The sequence below is a fragment of the Pristiophorus japonicus genome, chromosome 7 (assembly GCF_044704955.1).
Source record: "Pristiophorus japonicus isolate sPriJap1 chromosome 7, sPriJap1.hap1, whole genome shotgun sequence".
Taxonomy (NCBI): domain Eukaryota; kingdom Metazoa; phylum Chordata; class Chondrichthyes; family Pristiophoridae; genus Pristiophorus; species Pristiophorus japonicus.
This window is the reverse complement of record NC_091983.1, coordinates 241,797,202-241,815,522: the sequence shown is the minus strand read 5'-3', so window position 1 is coordinate 241,815,522 and position 18,321 is coordinate 241,797,202. Positions and strand designations below refer to the sequence as shown.

General features: G+C 45.5%; 1 protein-coding gene across 1 annotated transcript in view; it reads left to right on the top strand.

Moving 5' to 3' along the window:
- Positions 1 to 18,321, top strand: part of LOC139266712 (dynein axonemal heavy chain 8-like) — a 2,132,242-nt gene that overhangs the window by 2,042,494 nt on the left and 71,427 nt on the right. The window contains exons 88-91 of the mRNA XM_070884298.1: positions 4,862 to 5,064; positions 6,906 to 6,979; positions 13,529 to 13,681; positions 15,581 to 15,736. Of these exons, the coding sequence (XP_070740399.1) occupies positions 4,862 to 5,064; positions 6,906 to 6,979; positions 13,529 to 13,681; positions 15,581 to 15,736 (586 nt within the window). The remainder of the gene's footprint in view (positions 1 to 4,861; positions 5,065 to 6,905; positions 6,980 to 13,528; positions 13,682 to 15,580; positions 15,737 to 18,321) is intronic.

Genomic DNA, 18,321 nt, shown 5'->3' with positions numbered 1-18,321 from the left:
AGGGTGAAAATTTTGAAATCAAGGCGTTGCTTGCCGGGAGCCAATGTAGGTCAGCGAGTACAGGGATGATGAATGAACAGGACTTGGTGCGAGTTAGGACACGAGCAGCCGAGTTTTGGATGACCTCAAGCTTACGTAGGGTAAAATGTGGGAGGCCAGCCAGGAGTTCATTGGAATAGTCAAGTCTAGAGGTAACAAAGGCATGGATGAGGGGTTCAGCAGCAGATGAGCTGAGGCAGCAGCAGAGACGGGCGATGTTTCAGAGGTGGAAATAGGTGATTTTAGTTATGCTGCGGACTTATGGTCAAGAGCTCATTTCAGGGTCAAATATGACACCAAGGCTATGAACATTCTGGTTCAGCCTCAGACAGATGTTGGGGAGAAGGATGGAGTCGATGCCTAGGGAACGGAGTTTGTGGCGGGGCCTGAAAACAATGGCTTTGGTCTTCCCAATATTTATTTGATGAAAATTTCTACTCATCCAGTACTGGATGTCGGACAAGCAGTGTGTCAATTTAGAGACCGTGGAGGGGTCGGGAGAAATGGTGCTGAGGTAGAGCTAGGTGTCGTCCGCGTACATGTGGAAACTGACGCCGTGTTTTCAGGTGATGTCGCCAAGGGGCAGCATATAGATGAGAAATAGGAGGGGGCCAAGGATTAATCCTTGGGGGACCCCAGAGGTAACGATATGGGTAATAGATGCTGTGTGTCTCTACCCACTTCTCCTCCAGAAAGCTGCAGTCATACATTTAATGCAATGCTGTACTGCTTGTGCCTGCAAACAAATGAGAATAAAATAATAAGATTTTGATTTATATAGTGCCTTTTAAAGGTCAGGGCCTTCCAAAGTACTTTACAGCAAATGAAGCACTTTTGAAGTGTAATATAGGACAAGTGAGAGCCAATTTGCATACAGCAAGATCCCAAAACAGTAATGGAATAGTAAGCAGATAATCTGTCTTAGTGATGTTGGCCAGGACACCAGGGAAAACTCCCCTGCTCCTCTTCAAATAGTGCCATGGGATCTTTTACATCTGAGAGGGCAGACAGGGCCTCAGTTTAACATCACGTCTGAAAGAAGGCACCTCTGACAGTGCAGCATTCCCTCAGTACTCCACTGGAGAATCAGCCTAGATTTTGTGCTCAAATGCCTAGAGTGGGACTTGAACCTCTCCGATCGAGTCTGTTCACCCATGAGTTCTACGACACAATAGAGTCATAGAATCATAGAAGTTTACAGCACGGAAGGAGGCCATTTGGGCCTATTGTCTCCGCGCCGACCAACAAGAGGCTATCCAGCCTAATCCCACTTTCCAGCTCTTGGTCCGTAGCCCTGCAGGTTACGGCACTTCAAGTGCACGTCCAAGTGCTTTTTAAATGTGGTGAGGGTTTCTGCTTCAACTACTCTTTCAGGCAGTGAGTTCCAGATCCCCACAACCCTCTGCATGAAGAAATTTCCCCTAAAATTCCCTCTAAACCTTCTACCAATTTACTTAAATTTATGCCCCCTGGATGTTGACCCCTCTGCTAGGGGAAATAGGCCCTTTCTATTCACTATATCTAGACCCCTCATAATTTTTAATGAGGTCTCCCCTGAGCCTCCTCTATTCCAAGGAAAACCCAGCCTATCCAATCTGTCCACATAGCTAAGATTCTACACTCCCGGCAACATCCTTGTAAATCTCCTCTGTACCCTCTCCAGTGCAATCACATCCTTTCTGTAATGCGGTGACCAGAACTATATGCAATACTCCAGCTGTGGCCTAACCAGTGTTTTATACAGTTCAAGCATAACCCCCCTGCTCTTGTATTCTATGCCTCGGCTAATAAAGGCAAGCATCCGTTTGCCTTCTTAACCACCTTCTTAACCTGGCCTGTTACCTTCAGGGATCTGTGGACATGCACTCCCAGGTCCCTTTGTTCCTCTACACTTCTCAGTGTCCTACCATTTAATGTGTATTCCCTTTCCTTGTTAGCCCTCCCCAAAGCATTCCCTCACATTCTCTGGATTGAATTCCATTTGCCACTGTTATGCCCACCTAACCAGTTGATTGATATCTTCCTGCAGTACGCAGCTTTCTTCTTCATTATCAACCACACAGCCGATTTTAGTATCATCTGCAAACTTCTTAATCATACCCCCTATATTTAAGTCTAGTTCATTGACGTATACCACAAAAAGTAAGGGACCTAGTACTGCGGAACCCCACTGGAAGCATCCTTCCAGTCACAAAAGCACCCATCAACCATTACTCTTTGCTTCCTGCCTCTGAGCCAATTTTGGGTCCAACTTGCAACTTTGCCCTGGATCCCATGGGCTTTTACTTTCGTGACCAATCTGCCATGTGGGACCTTATCAAAAGCTGTGCTAAAATCCATATATACTACATCTCACGCACTGTCCTCATCTGGTTACCTCCTCGAAAAAATCAACCAAGTTAGTCAGACACGGCCTTCACTTAACAAATCCGTGCTGACTGTCCCTGATTAATCTGTGTCTCTCTGTCTTATCCTGCCCTTCAGGATTTTTTCCAATAATTTTCCCGCTACTGAGGTTAGGCCGACTGGCATGTAATTATCCCTTTCTCCCTTCTTAATCAAAGGTACATCATTAGCAGTCCTCCAGTCTTCTGGCACCATACCTGAAGCCAGAGAGGATTGGAAAGTGATGGTCAAAGCCTCTGCTATTTCCTCTTTTGCTTCTCTTAATAGCCTGGGATACATTTCATCCGGGCCTGGGGACTTATCCACTTTCAAAGCTACTAAACCTCTTAATACCTCCTCTCTCACTATCTTTATTTCATCTAATATTTCACACATCTCCTCCTCGATAGCAGTGTCTGCATTGCCCCTCTCTTTTGTGAAAACAGACGCAAAGTATTCATTAAGAACCATACCCACATCTTCCGCCTCCGCACACAGATTACCCTCATGGTCTCTAATAGGCCCTACCCTTTCTTTAGTTATCCTCTTGCTCTGAATATATTTATCAAACATCTTTGGGTTTTCCTTGATTTTACTTGCCAAGAATTTTTCATGCTCTCTCTTTCCTTTCCTAATCCCCCTTTTAATTTCACCCCTGGACTTTCTATACTCCTCTAGAGTTTCTGCAGTATTGAACCCTCGGTATCTGTCATAAGCCTCCCTTTTTTTCTTTATCTTACCCCGTATGTCCCTAGACATCCAGGGGCTCTAGATTTGTTAGTCCCACCCTTTTTCTTTAAGGGCACATGTTTGGCCTGAACCCTCCAGATCTCCTCCTTGAATGCCTCCCACTGCTCTGACACTGATTTACCTTCAAGTAGCTGTTTCCAGTCCACTATGGTTAAATCGCCTCTCAGCTTAGCAAAGTTGGTTTTTCCCCAATTTAGAACTTTAATTCCTGTTCTACACTTGTCCTTTTCCATAACTACTTTAAATCAAACTGGATTATGGTCACTAACACCTAAATGCTCTCCCACTGATACCCCTTACACCTGTCCAGCTTCATTCCCAAAAACTAAATCCAGAGCCACCCTCTCCCATGTTGGGCTTGCTATATACTGGTTAAAAAGGTTCTCTTGAATGCATTTTAGGAATTCGGCACCCTCTATACATTCACACTAATTTTGTCCCAGTTAATATTAGGATAGTTGAAATCCCCTACTATTACTGCCCTATTTTAAATGTTTGTGTCTTGGATGAATCTGTCTCTGTGTCAGAGTTGTTTCTCCATTACGTGCAACTATGTTGAATGTCCCATTGACAGATTACCACTCATGGTTACCATAGTAACTGTTGTAGTGCCTTGGTTCTATACTGATTCCACGCCATTTAATTGGGCCAGCTTGTCTGACTCAGGGGTAAGAGAGCTACCACTGAGCCATGGCTGAAATCTAAGCTGATTAATGCAAGGACAGATCATTCACATCATTTTCATGCCACACGAAGAGCAGAAGGCTGAACGGCAGGTGATTTTATAGCTTGGCAGCAGGGGACAGCAGCACTAAGGCAGACACCAACCACGTGTGCAGAAGTGTCAGAGAAATGTTTATCAAATAATACCACCTTCCCTTTAGCGTTCATTTGAAACATGCTGAAGTGGCTGTCTGATTTAAATGAAAATCAGGTTATAAGAAATTTAGCCCATAGCTTGAGTGCAGGCTTCTATCTTTGTTTGCACGAGCTGCCCACATTGGAGCATACTGGGCTCATTGAGCATGTCGAAGGCCTCAGGCCTCTCTGCCCGACATTGTGGGGAGTGGGTGCCCTATAAATGCATCCTATCTTTTTGAGCTGAATTCTAGCCCCAAAACTATAAAGGTAGTGTTCAATTGCAGTCCCCTGAATTTTAAAGTAAATATTATCATGATACTGAATTCACCTGTTTATGTTTGAATTCTTCTGTTGAATTGTTTTATGTATTGAAAGTATTGTGTTACGAGCAGTATATATCAATCACTATGTTAAAAGTATTACATTAATATTTCTGAGAGTCTTTAAACTTTGTTTTGCTCAGCCTACATGTGTTTTTCATCCAAAAAAGTTTTTACTGTGTTAGCCCAGTGTCTTGTCATCATGGAACCTTTTTTCCTTTGTCGAATAATTGACATTAGCTGACCGAAGGGGACAGAACATTTCTGTTCGTCTGACAGTTACAGTGAGTGAGGTAAGATGCCACAATTTATGGGAGCGGATTATTGCACACTTACCTTACTTTTGTAGCTGTCATTAGTTTGTAAAGTACGTTACATAGCAGTACAACGGTTGTTGTGCCCTTAGTTCATCTGTTCTCCACTTTAGTGCACTAGTGTTGAATTCACTCAGCAGTGAATGAAAAATTCTAAAAATCTTTGATTTAACTATTACTTTGAATTTTCAGGTCATGGTGTCCTGATAGAATTCTGTCACAAGCTCGAAACTACATTTCTGACGCAATGGGAGCGAGATATGCAGAGCCTGTGATTCTAAACCTGGAGACAACCTGGGAAGAAAGCGACGTACAAACTCCTCTGATTTGCTTCCTGTCCATGGGATCTGATCCCAGCAATCAGATTGAAGGACTGGCCAAAAAGCTTATAATTGGTAAGGATCAAGTCTGAGTAGTGAATATAACTCCTTGCTATCTGATAGAGTTCCCTGTGTTCCTTTAGAATATTCCATATTCATGTTCATTCAACACTTTTACATATATTAAGGAAATCCCACATTGCCAATGGCGAGAATTACTATCAGCAAGCCCCTTTAAGATGTTTTTGACATAATTAGCATCAGGACAATGTCAGTGTGACTCTCTGTTCCTCTGGCTCAGAAATCGGCACGGTCCCAGCCTGCAAGACCATCAGCAGGCCGGGCCATTGGAGGAAGCAGCGTGCGCAGAATACCACTGCAGGGAGCAGCATGTGCTGCTGCAGGAGGGTGACAGCTACGAAGCCAGGTCGCTGATTGCAGTGCGGGCAGGCACAGCAGGAGGGGCAAAGGAGCGGCAAGAGTCTGCAGAGGGAAGTGACCGGGGCCCAGGAGAGGCGTGAATTTTGGGCCCAGAAGAGGCAAGGGCCCAGGGGCAGCACGGGCCAGCCCACACTGCGATATGTGTGCGTGCTCGGTCTGTGCAGCAGAGCTGATCTCCAGTTAGTCTTAGGTAATCCTTGCCACTGGACCAAGACCTAGCTCTGTCAAGCCCGTGTGGTGGCTGGTGTGCAACGGCCACCACGGTTAAAAAAATTCAAGCACAGGCATCTCCCACCCTCCACGATGTAGTTCGGGATCTGGAATATTAGGTCCTTCATTGAAACACCTGTGAACTCATCCCTTTTTGGCGTGAAAGCAAGTCATCCTCGCTTCGAGGGACTGCCTATGATGTGTAAAGGTAAGTTCCCTCAACTAACTCATCAGTTTCTTCATTTGTTATTGGCACTTACAAGTGAATACTATCCATTAATTTCCCACCTAGAAATCAGATACATAGTATATCCATTTAATCTTCAATCGTAGGAAGTACAAACTCCCCAATATCAAGGGCCAGATAACAGCTCTTGTTCAATCCCCAATTGCCAGCTGTAGAGCAGAATTGGCATATAACTAGGAACATATCACATACTTGTCCTTTTGGTTTGCCAGCTCCATGGTTGAAGCAGTAAAACAAACATTAAAATATAATTAAGCCGCTCTATATGTGCACTTTTTTCAGTATCTCCGTATTCTTCATTATCTCTTTTCCGGTTCCTTCGCTATTTCTGTCTCTTTCATCTCTAATATTTTTCTCTTTCTTGTTCGCTCGCTTTCTTGTAATATAAACATTCCTTTTTTTGCTGGATTTGTAGTCTTTCTCTGTATCTGCGTTTAATTTTTGGTTGATGAAAGGCCGAGAGACATAAAGGGCAGCTTTTCCTGTCCATGCCCGCAACACTAAACAGGTCCAACCCTAGGATCACCAGGATACCATGGCCCATCCCTGGCAGGACCCAGCATGAATGTAAGGGGCAGGAAAATAAGATACAAGTGTAGGCTTCTCAGGCCTGCAGCTGCCACGTGGGCTTCAGACCAGCATCTTCTGGCTTCTACATCCTGGGGAGTTCCTGAAATTTGAATAAATGTCCATTTCTAAAGTCTTTAATCTGTCCCAGGACCCTTCTGCATCCTCTGGGTGCCTGGGCATAGCACTATATTATTCCGATGCCCCTGCCCAGTCAGTGAGTGAGCAGTTCTTGTGGAAGGAGAGTAGAGACTAATCTTACTGGGCACTCCTTAAATCTCATGAATTTTGTACACTGGAGGTGTGTAACCTCAAGTTTAAGCCACTGCCACAGGCACATCACTAGTAAAACCCTTAGTCAGTATTTTACTATTATACTTGTGTGTGGTCCAATTATAATGCAAATCTGATAAAAGCTTTCTGTAAAGGGTAACTGATGTATTTTCTTTAGATTGTAGGGCGATATCAATGGGTCAGGGACAAGAAGTTCACGCCAGAAAGCTGGTGGCAATGTCTATGAACAAGGTTAGTAAAAATAGATGTTGTAAATCATAAATACATTTTTTGCGAGGTCAGCCACTTTCCATTTTCAATATTCCAAAGATTTTTATGAACATTGTACTCTTCAAGGTGAGGGACATCCCTGCTAGAGATTGTTCTCTTGGATGAAATAAATATAGTGAGAGAGGAAGTATTAAGGGGTTTAGCAGCTTTGAAAGTAGGTAAGTGCCCATGCCCAGATGAAATGCATCCAGGCTGTTGAGTGAAGTAAAAGAGGAAATAGCAGAAGCCTTGACCATCATTTTCCAGTCCTCTTTGGATCTGGGCATGGTGCCTGAGGACTGGAAGACTGCTAATGTAGTACACTTGTTTAAGAAGGGAGAAAGGGATAGGCCGAGTAATTACAGGCCTGTCAGACTAACCTCAGTGATGCGAAAATTATTGGAAAAAATCCTGAAAGACAGGATAAGTCTGCATTTGGAAAGGCAGGGATTAATTAAGGACAGTCAGCACGGATTTGTTAAGGGAAGATCATGTTTGACGAATCTGATTAAATTTTTTGAGGAGGTAACCAAGAGGGTCGATGAGGATAGTCCATACGATGTAGTATATATGGACTTTAGCAAGGCTTTTGATAAGGTTCCACATGGTAGACTGGTCATGAAGGTTAAAGCCCATGGGATACAGGGCAAAGTAGCAAGTTGGATCCAAAATTGGCTTGGGGGTAGGAAGCAAAGGGTAATGATTGATGTTTTTGTGACTGGAAGGATGTTTCCAGTGGGGTTCCGCAGGGCTCAGTACTGAGTCTCTTGCTTTTTGTGGTATATATCAATGATTTAGATTTGAATATAGGGAGTATGATTAAGAAGTTTGCAGACGACACTAAAATTGGCTGTGTGGTTGATAATGAAGAGGAAAGTCATGGGCTGCAGGAGGATATCAATCAATTGGTCAGGTGGGCAGAGCAGTGGCTAATGGAATTTAATTCAGAGAAGTGTGAGGTGATGCACTTTGGGAGGGCTAATAAGGAAAGGGTATATACATTAAGCGGTAGGCCACTTAATAGTGTAGATGAACAAAGTGGAGTGCTTGTCCACAGATCCCTGAAAGTAGCAGGCCAGGTGGATAAGGTGGTTAAGAAGGCATACGGAATGCTTGCCTTTATTGGCTGAGGCATAGAATACAAGAGCAGGGAGGTTATGCTTAAATTGTATAATACTTTGGTTAGGCCACAGCTGGAGTACTGCGTGCAGTTCTGGTTGCCGTATTATAGGAAGGACGTGATTGCACTGGAGAGGGTGCAAAGGAGATTTACTCGGATGCTGCCTGGAATGGAGAATCTTAGTTATGAGGACAGATTCGATAGGCTGGGTTTGTTCTCATTGGAACAGCAGAGGTTGAGAGGAGACCTCATTGAGGTGTACAAAATATTGAGGGGCCTAGACATAGTGGATAGTAAGGGTCTATTTCCATTGGTGGAGGGGTTTATTACGAGGGGGCGTAGTTTTAAGATGGTTGGTGGAAGGTTTAGAGGGGATTTGATGGGGGTGGGGAGGGGGGCTTCTTCACGCAGAGGGTTGTGGGGATCTGGAACTCCTGCCTGGAAGAGTGGTAGATGCAGAATCCCTCACCACTTTTAAGAGATGGTTGGATGGACACTTAAAGTGCAGTAACCTGCAGGGTAACCTGCAGAGCTGGTAATTGGGATTAGACTGGATGACCTTTTATTGGATAGCGCAGATATAATGGTAAGTACAGCAGGGAATAGAATAGGGCCAAGGTGATCTCCTGGACTAGTTTATATCGCCTGGATGGGTCTGAGACTAATTTTCCCAGATTTTTTCTCGCTAAATTGGCCTGGGTTTTTATCTGTTTTTTGCCTCACCCAGGAGATCACATGGCTCCGGTTGGGGTGGAGTGTAGAATGTTTCAGTGTAAGGGGTGTCGCAGTTATGTGAGGCGGACTGGTTGGGCTGGGTGCTCTTTGCCTTTCCGTCATTGTTCATTGTTCATAGGTTTATATGTAACCTTTAGGACTGTTGACCAAGGGCCGTGCGGCTCTTTGTTGCCCGGAGCGGACACGATGGGCCGAAATGGCCTCCTTCTGCGCTGTAAATTTCTATATTTCTATGTTTCTTGCATTCAGTATCAAATGTGGTGAAGTCACTCCCCTGCTGCCAGCATGTGTCAGAAAATAGCAGATGCACTGCTGTGGACTTAGACTCACAAAATCTACCCTCAGGTTGAATACAATTCCCTTTACTTTATGTTGCAATGTACTTTAACTTTTGCTTCTTTTAACTCATAATACGGGTATCCAATAGAAGACTGAGATCATTATTTCAAGGAGCGATTGTTTATCTTACAGCATGAAAACTTCAGTTATTTCCTGTCTCTCTGTCTTGCACCACTGAAGTTCAGCATGTCTTGTGACTGCACTCAGTAACTGTCCTTTTTTAAGGCCGAGGACTTAATCAGTTTTAATGAGTCCATACCAGAAACATTGAGATAGATTTTAACTCCAGACATGGAACAGGTGGGCCCATTCCTGCCGGTGTGAAGCCTGAGCCCCTTCAGGAGCCGGGCCTTGTTACCATGTGAGCTTGATGTCCCACCACAGCTTATCGGCTCTGGGCCGGTGCAATATCAGGCATTCTGAATGTCGCCCTCATGGGCAGGCGGGCAAGTAGGTTCGGAGGCGGGGGCAATCGCAGAGTGGGTGGAGCACAGGGCAGCAGAGGCCCACATTATTTTATGGAGCCCAGAGGTGCACTCCTGTTTTGAGACCTCTTCACCGCCTGGTGTAACTGGATGGAACATGCACAGTGCATATTTCGCCCAATTGTACCTCTAAATTATATCAGGGCCTGTGTGCATCATTGAATTCCGATTTGCATACAGTAATGAGGCTCCTGCCTGATTCAGGTGAATGTCTGGTCTGCCCAGCAGAAGGCTTCAATAAATATGCTGGTACAAAATTCTTACAGGGCTTGACAGGGTAGATGCAGGAAGGATGTTTGCTCTGGCTGAGGAGTCTGGACCAGGGGTCACAGTCTCAGAATAAGGGGTCGGCCATTTAGGACTGCGATGAGGAGAAACTTCGTCACTGAGTGGGTGGTGAATTTTTGGAATTCTCTACCCCAGAGGGCTGTGGAGGCTCAGTCACCAAGTATATTCAAGACATAGATCGATAGATTTTTTGATATTAAGAGAATCAAAGTATATGGGGATAGTGCAGGAAGATAGAGCTGAGGTAGAAGATCAGCTGTGATCTCATTGAATGGCGGAGGCTCGAGGGCTGAATGGCCTAATTCTGTCCTAATTCTTATGCTCTTATGGAGTGATCACAGGGTAGTAAGTGGTGCACAGTGACTTTAATTCCATTACTGCCATGTTTCCGTCTGTCGGCCAAGTTAAATTCAGTCCTATTAACTTCTCTGTTCCCTTCACAGATGCTGTCAGCATCTACAGCATTTTCTACTTTAGTTTCAGGTTTCCAGCATCTGCAGTACTTTTTGTTTTTTGGGTCTTGGACCAGGAATTTCCTTGAAGCTGTTCCATCTCCACTACCTTAATTTCCCCAGAAGTATGGCAAAAAACCTGTGGTGTATATAGGTACCTTTAGTAATGACTCCACGAGGCAGGGTATGGTACTTAAACTGTGCAGACCTGCAGTCCGTTATTAGCAGCTCCTGAGTGCAGACAACAAGCTGTGTGTTCCTTTTTATACTGGGTTACCTGCCATGTGCAGGCAACCCTTGGGTCTCCAGCAACAGCACCCTCTAGTGTACCAGTAAGGTGTGTACAGTACAAGGGTATATTCAATGTTGCATGACAGTGTTACAGACATCACACAGTGAACAGGCATGCCTACACAACAATACTCCCCCCTGAGCATTTTCCATATCCTAGTTGTCATGACCAGGGAAGGTGATCAATGGTGGGCTATGGGGGGGTTGTGGTGAGGGTTGTTTGTTGCCAGGTGTGACCCCTGTGCTTGAGGCTGGCCTCGTACGTTTCCCCTCCCTCGCACACAAACCAAGTGGTGTCACTGTTGTGGGATCCCTCGGGGAGGTAGCCACGGCAGCAGTGGGTGGTACAGAGTGTAGGACCCAATGTCCTTTGGCAGTGTCCTACCGGTAAATATGACACCTTGGCTCTGATCACACATAGTCGAGCCTGCATTATACATTCTAGCACTTGCATCACTTTTGGGTGTCCTGGTTTCAACAGACATGGTTACATTAGACATTTCACAATCTCTATCATTATTGTTAAGCATAATAAACTTGTTCTTAACCTTACTGACACTTGCATTCATCTCATTAGTCACATTAGTTAAACCAGCATCACAATTCATGGTTACATTGCATACATTTTCATACTTGCACCCTTTAATTGCATCTTTAGCTTTAAAGTCCGTGTACGCAAATAGTTGGAACTTCCCCTTTTAATTTTTTTGGTTACCGGTCTCCTTTAGGGGAGCTTTCAAATCCGATTGGCCGCTCGATAACACATGATGCTCCTCCATGTTGACTCATGGCATGGAGGAGGCCATTTTGAATGCAGGTCTGCTGCTTGGTGTGCTGCAGCCATTTTGTGATGCTCTTTTCTTCCACATTCTTGTGGTGCTGCAGCCATTGTGTGGTCTTCTTGCAGGCAGGCTGTGGTGTTCTTTTCTTCCACATGCTTGTGGTGCTGCAGTCATTCTGTGGTCTTGCTGCAGGCAGGCTGTGGTGCTCTTTTCTTCCACAGCACCACTTCGCCTGGTTTGGACCCGGTTCATCCAATTCCTGCCCAACAGCGTGGGACCGTCGCCGGCTACAATCCACAGGGGGAGTGTGTGCAACACGCCGCCCTGGGAGACCATAACGTCGACACTGCCTACGATTTGGATTTTACCTTTGGTATAGGTGAGCAGCTTTGCCTGGAAGGAGACAGTTTTGGTCGAGTGGCAGGATTCCTCCAAATTTTTTCAAAGGTCTTTTGGCTCATCACAGACTGGCTCGCCCCTGTGTCGATCTCCATGGAGACTGGGACCCCGTCAATGTCCACTTCCATCATCCACGGAGAACTTCCAGTGGAGCAGGTAAAGATTCCATACTCCTCTCCCAGGGTTAGAGCAGCTTCATCTTCATCTGTGTCGGAGCCCCGGTGATTAGCCAACTCATCAGAGACGCGGTGAGTACAGCCTTTTCTGCACATTCTCTGAAGGTGCCCTTTTTCTTTGCAGCCTTTGCATGCATAGTCTTTGTAACGGCACTGGTGGGCCCTGTGGTTTCCTCCACAGCGCCAGCACGGGGCCATCTGGTTTGCCCCATGTCGCGGACTCAGGGTTGCGGGACTCGGGGCAGCATTTCTGCCTTTGGAAGTGTCCATGCGATCGCCGGTTTAGAGTCCTGGGTCAGTATTCACCGGGAGTCGCTGGCCAAAACCATGTAGGCCTGGTTCACTTGAATTGCTTTCTGCAGGGTGACCGTGATGTCAGCCGAGAGCAATTTGTGTAGGGGGCCTTCGTGGCCGATTCTGATAACAAATATGTCCCTTAGTGCTTCATTAAGGTGGTCGCCAAACTCACACGGTGCAGCTAGTCTTCTTAGGCGTGCAGCATACTTGGCAATTTATTGGCCCTCAGGTCGCCGGTAAGTGTAGAACCGGTGCCTGGCTGTGAGATGCTTTCTTTCAGTTTTAGTTGTTCCTATATGATTGTTGCAAGTTGCTCATAGCTCTTGGTGGTTGTCTTCTCCGGGGCTAGTAAGTCCCTGATGAGACTGTAGATGGTGGGCCCACAACTGCAAAGCAGGATGGCCCTGCGTTTATTCGGTAGTGTGGCCGGTGTGTCCCCGTCCAGGTAGTTGGCTATAAAGAAGTGTTCCAATCTTTCCACAAAAGGCATCCCAATCTTCCCCCTCTGTAAAATGCTGAAAGTTGCTGAGGTTAGACATGTTGAGTGTATTCCCATCGCCAGTTGTGGTGTATGTAGGCACCTTTAGTAATGACTCCACGAGGCAGGGTATGGTACTTAAACTGTGCAGACCTGCAGTCCTTTATTAGCAGCTCCTGAGTGCAGACAACAAGCTGTGTGTTTCTTTTTATACTGGGTTACCTGCCGTATGCAGGCAACCCCTGGGTCTCCAGCAACAGCACCCTCTAGTGTACCGGTAAGTTGTGTACAGTACAAGGGTACATTCAATGTTGCATGACAGTGTTACAGGCATCACACAGTGAACAGGCATGCCTACACAACAAAACCCTTTCTCGTATGAACAGGGTTTCCACAGCACCTCCAGCTGAGACACAGCAGTGGCAATTCATAGCTTTTATTTATTTAACAAATAGAAAACTGGCTTATCTCATTTTTACACCTTGAATCTGAGTCCAAACCTCATTGAATCATTCTCACATCTAAATTCATGATTTTCAGTGGGGTTTGACCATGGCACCACATGCTCCTTTCCACACCTATTTATTAAAGTGTTACTGAGCAATCTAAAGTTCGGGGATTAGGGTATCATGGATGATCTCAGTCCCATTACGGTTCCTCGAAACTGACTGTTGTTTCTCACACCTCAGGGTGGATGGGTTTTACTACAAAACTGCCATTTAGGATTGGAATTCATGAATGAGCTGTTAGAGACCTTGACCACAAGTGAGAATGTGCACGAGAGTTTCCGAGTGTGGATCACCACCGAGCCACATCCGAAGTTCCCGATCACCCTGCTACAGGTTAGTGTTTATGGTGCACGCTGACAGTCGACTGAGAAACAAGTCAAATAGACAGATTTCCCAAGCCCCTCCTGATCCTGGGACTGCTCTGATCTGCCTCCAAGTTAAGGACCACAAATTTGTTTTCTAAATTTTGAGTTGTTAGAGGATCCAAGATGCTTGCATAGCGTCAACCACGACTGCAACAGTGGAGTCTTTTCCAGGGCCAAGAATGAGTTTGAGGCAGAGTCAGAGGGGCAGCCTCTCAGTTTGGGGAGGCCTTACCCTGGCCGTCATCTGCCAAAAGTTATGCCCCTTACAAGTCAAAGCAGAAACTCCAGGAGACACCAAAGACCTGAAGCTGGGTGTCTATCCGTTCCCTGGGGTCTCCATCAGTGTCCTGTCGGAGTCATGGGAAACCAATGGAACTGACAAGGAATTTCAGGGCCAGCAAGTTCGAGTTTTTAAGCTATGTGTTTCAGTAATTCCAGTCACAGAAATCTATTGTGACAAAAGGTCAGCGACCTGAAACACTCTCCAGAGAAACTCTGTTTCTCTCTCCATAGATGCTGCCTGACCTGCTGAGTATTTCCAGCATTTTCTGTTTTTAATCACAGAAATCTATTATCTATTCTGCTTTATTTATTGTTAATGGAATCTGATTTTTAAAATATTAGCTGTGAGGAACATACTACTGAGTTCTTGGGCTGGATCCTCCTCTGTGATGGGCTAGGATAGTAATGGAGCATGAGGCAAAATCTGTCAGTCAGTCCTACCCCCACCTCACCACATCAACTTGGATTTTTATCTCCACTTGTCCCTGTGGCTGTTCCTTCTCTGACCGCTACATGTGAATGTCAGTGGGGAGGCAAGATCAGGGTTCATGACCCATTCTCACCAAGGCCTACAGCTTGAGGCTCCATTGACCTTTGGGGCTTTTCTGACCTTTTAAATTACAGCCACCTCTTCTCCAGTAACCTCGGTTCAGTGAGAGCAATCTCGCCTCTGAGTCAGAAGGTCGTGGGATCACGCCTCACTCCAGAGACTTCAGAGCATTATCTAGGCTGTTACAGGATGCACTGTTACAGATACCACCTTTTGGATGAGGCATTAAACTAAGGTACCATCTGCCCTCTCAACTGGATGTAAAAGGTCCCTGGCACTATTCATAGAAACATAGATATAGAAAATAGGTGCAGGAGTAGGCCATTCAGCCCTTCTAGCCTGCACCGCCATTCAATGAGTTCATGGCTGAACATGCAAATTCAGTACCCCCTTCCTGCTTTCTCGCCATACCCCTTGATCCCCCTAGTAGTAAGGACTTCATCTAACTCCCTTTTGAATATATTTAGTGAATTCAAAGAAGAAAAGGAGTGTTCTTCTGGTGTCCTGTCCAACATTTATCTCTCAACCTACATCACTGGAGTGGATTATCTGATCCATGATCTCATTGCTGTTTGTGGGACCATGCAGTGAGCAAATTGGTTGCCACCTTTCCTTACCCGACAACAGTTGCTACATTTCAAAAGTACTTCATTGGCTGTGAAGTGTTTTGCAAAATCCTGAGATTTTGGAAGATGCTATATAAATTCTTAAGTCTTTAGATGCTCTGATAATGACTCCACGAGGCAATGTGTTGTACTTGAGCTGTAGTGACCTTAGTCCTTTTTGATAACTCCAGAGTGGGAATCACACCTGGTGGCCTGTCTTTTATACTAGGTCAGGCATACCAGTACAGGTAACCTGCAAGTCTCCCACTGTGGTGCCCTCTGGTGGCACACGTTGTAATAGTACAAGCAGTAACCATGTATTTTCTATGTTTCTATGTCAAATTCTTTCTTTCATTAGTTATAGCCACAGTTCATTACTTTCATTGTTTACTTGTAGACTAGTTTGCAATCTCCATTGACTATTTTACAGGCATCCCTCAAGTACACCAATGAGCCCCCTCAGGGAGTGCGTGCAGGACTGAAAAGAACATTTACTGGGATCACTCAAGACCAAATCGAATACTCAAACCTACCCATGTGGAAACCACTACTGTATGCAATCGCTTTCCTGCACACCACTGTCCAGGTAATAGAGCCCAGACATGACTATGCTATACTCTGATCATGTATTCCAGAATTACACTCATTCAGTGAGCGTGATTGACCACATCCCTGAAGGCATGAGAGTTCATATTGTGAAACTGAAGGGATAAGGTTAACTCTAGCCACATGGCAGAAACCGGGCGGGTGGCCAGTTCCCACTGGAATCCCACTGTCTTTAATTTTAACATGCTCTTCTGAGCAGGCAGCAATGACACTCGCCTGAAGCTGCCGGGGTCCTTCTTTAAATGTACAGATCGGGGCCCAATGACGTCGTTGGGCTCCGAATGCAACTTTAACTGTGGCCTGCGTGAGGAAGCCGCTCGAAATAGGCAGGAAGCGGCAGCTGGTGGCCAGAATTAAGGGAGGCCGGAAGCCACCAGCCAGCACCAAAGGAGCAGCAGCTATCAAAGGTAAGGCGCAGGGACAGGGCAGGGTAGACCCAAACCTTCCTTGTGGGGCTCAGAGCAGCACACCTGCTCCTCCTGGCACCACGAGGAAAGTAAATACAAGTTTTAAATGTACCTGTTTGGGCCTCTTCTGACTCGGAATTTTATCTGCCCCACCCCCCCCCCCCCCTTTACCCCCGCAATCCCTGGCCAGTTTCTGCCAACTGGAGAGGGGAGTAAAAATTGGGCCACTTGTTGCAGAAAATTGTCCTGAATACACTCTAGAAATTCATTGCTTTTATTACTTGAGCTGTTCTGCCTCTCCCAGCCTATTTGAAAATTAAAATCTTTCCTTATAACCTCCTTGTTTCTGTCACGTACTTCCTTGATCCTCATATTTGCACATCTTCCTCACTGTATCACAACTGTCAGGAAGTCTGTAAGCAACAACCACCAGAAACTTGAATCCATTACTGTTCCTTAACTCTACCCATATTGTTCTCACTGCCCAAACACCATTACTGGAATCCCTTCTTTCTACTGCTGTAATTAGATCTTTTCTCAATATTGCTACCACCCAAGGCCAGGCAGGTATCCCCAGATATCATCATCATCATAGGCAGTACCTCGAAATCGAGGAAGACTTGCTTCCACTCTAAAAGTGAGTTCTTCGGTGACTGAACAGTATAATACGGGAATTACAGTCTCTGTCACAGGTGGGACAGACAGTGGTTGAAGGAAAGGGTGGCTGAGGAGTCTGGTTTGCCACATGCTCCTTCCACTGCCTGTGCTTGTTTACTGCATGCTCTTGGCGACGAGACTCGAGGTGCTCAGCGCCCTCCCGGATGCTCTTCCTCCACTTAGGGCAGTCTTTGGCCAGGAACTCCCAGTTGTCGGTGGGGCTGTTGCATTTTATCAAGGAGGCTTTGAGGGAGTCCTTGAAACATTTCCTCTGCCCACCTGCTTTGGGAGTCTTGTATCAGGCATGCGAACAATGTGACCCGCCCAACGGAGCTGGTCGTGTGTGGTCAGTGCTTCGATGCTGGAGATGTTGGCCTGATCGAGGACACTAACGTTGGTGCGTCTGTCCTCCCAGGGGATTTTCAGGATCTCTGCAAGACCAGATATCACAAGGGTGTGAACACAACATTGAAAAGTCAATTGGAAGTCTTTTCAAGTGACAGGATGCTGATTATAATAATATGTAGATAACTGAAAAAAAAATAACTTTGATGATGATTTTAAATTGTGGATCATGGCAAATTGTGCTGTGGATTGTGACAGATTGCAGGAAGACATAGATAGGCTAGCAGGATGGGCAGATACATGGCATATGCAGTTCCATGTAGAATAAAGTGAAATAAAATACATTTTGGAAGGACGAATAGGTAAGGAAATACACTTTAAGATTGTAAATGGAATAAAGGAACAGTGGGACCTTCGATCTTTTGGATACAGGTCATTAAAGGTGGCAGTACAAGTCGTTAAGGCCACAATAAAGGCAAACAGAATCCTTGATATTGTATCTAGAGGCATAGAATACAAAAGCAAGAAAATAATATTTGACTGTGTGTTTATTTAAATGGGTTAACACCACTCACAGTAATTTCTGGGATTTACATCCAAGGACTGATAGCAAATGAAGCCTGTTACCATGCTCTTCCCACTAAGCTAAGCTTCAGACCCTATATTCTCTCCACCATAAAGACCGCTTACTTCCACCTCCATCACATCGCCCGACTCCACGCCTGCCTCAGCTTATCTGCTGCTGAAACCCTCATCCGTGCTTTTGTTACCAACAGATTCGACAATTCAATGCTCTCCTGGTCGACCTCCCATCTTCCACCCTCCATAAACTTTAGCTCATCCAAACTCTGCTGCCCTTATCCCAGCCCATACCAGGCCCTGCTCACTCATCAACCCTGTGCTTGTGGACCTGCATCTTCCTGTTCAAATCCCTCCATGGCCTCATCCTACTCTAACCTTCTCCAGGCAGCCATCTAAGTCCTAAGCTCTGTACCCCATTCCCTAAATCTCTCTCTCTTCACTTCTTTCCTTCTTTAAGACGCTGCTTAAAACCTACCTCTTTGACCAAAATTTTAGTCACCTGTCCTAATCTATTCGTTAGATTGGTGTCAATTTTTGTCTTATTACACCCCTATGAAGCGCCGTGTGAAATTTT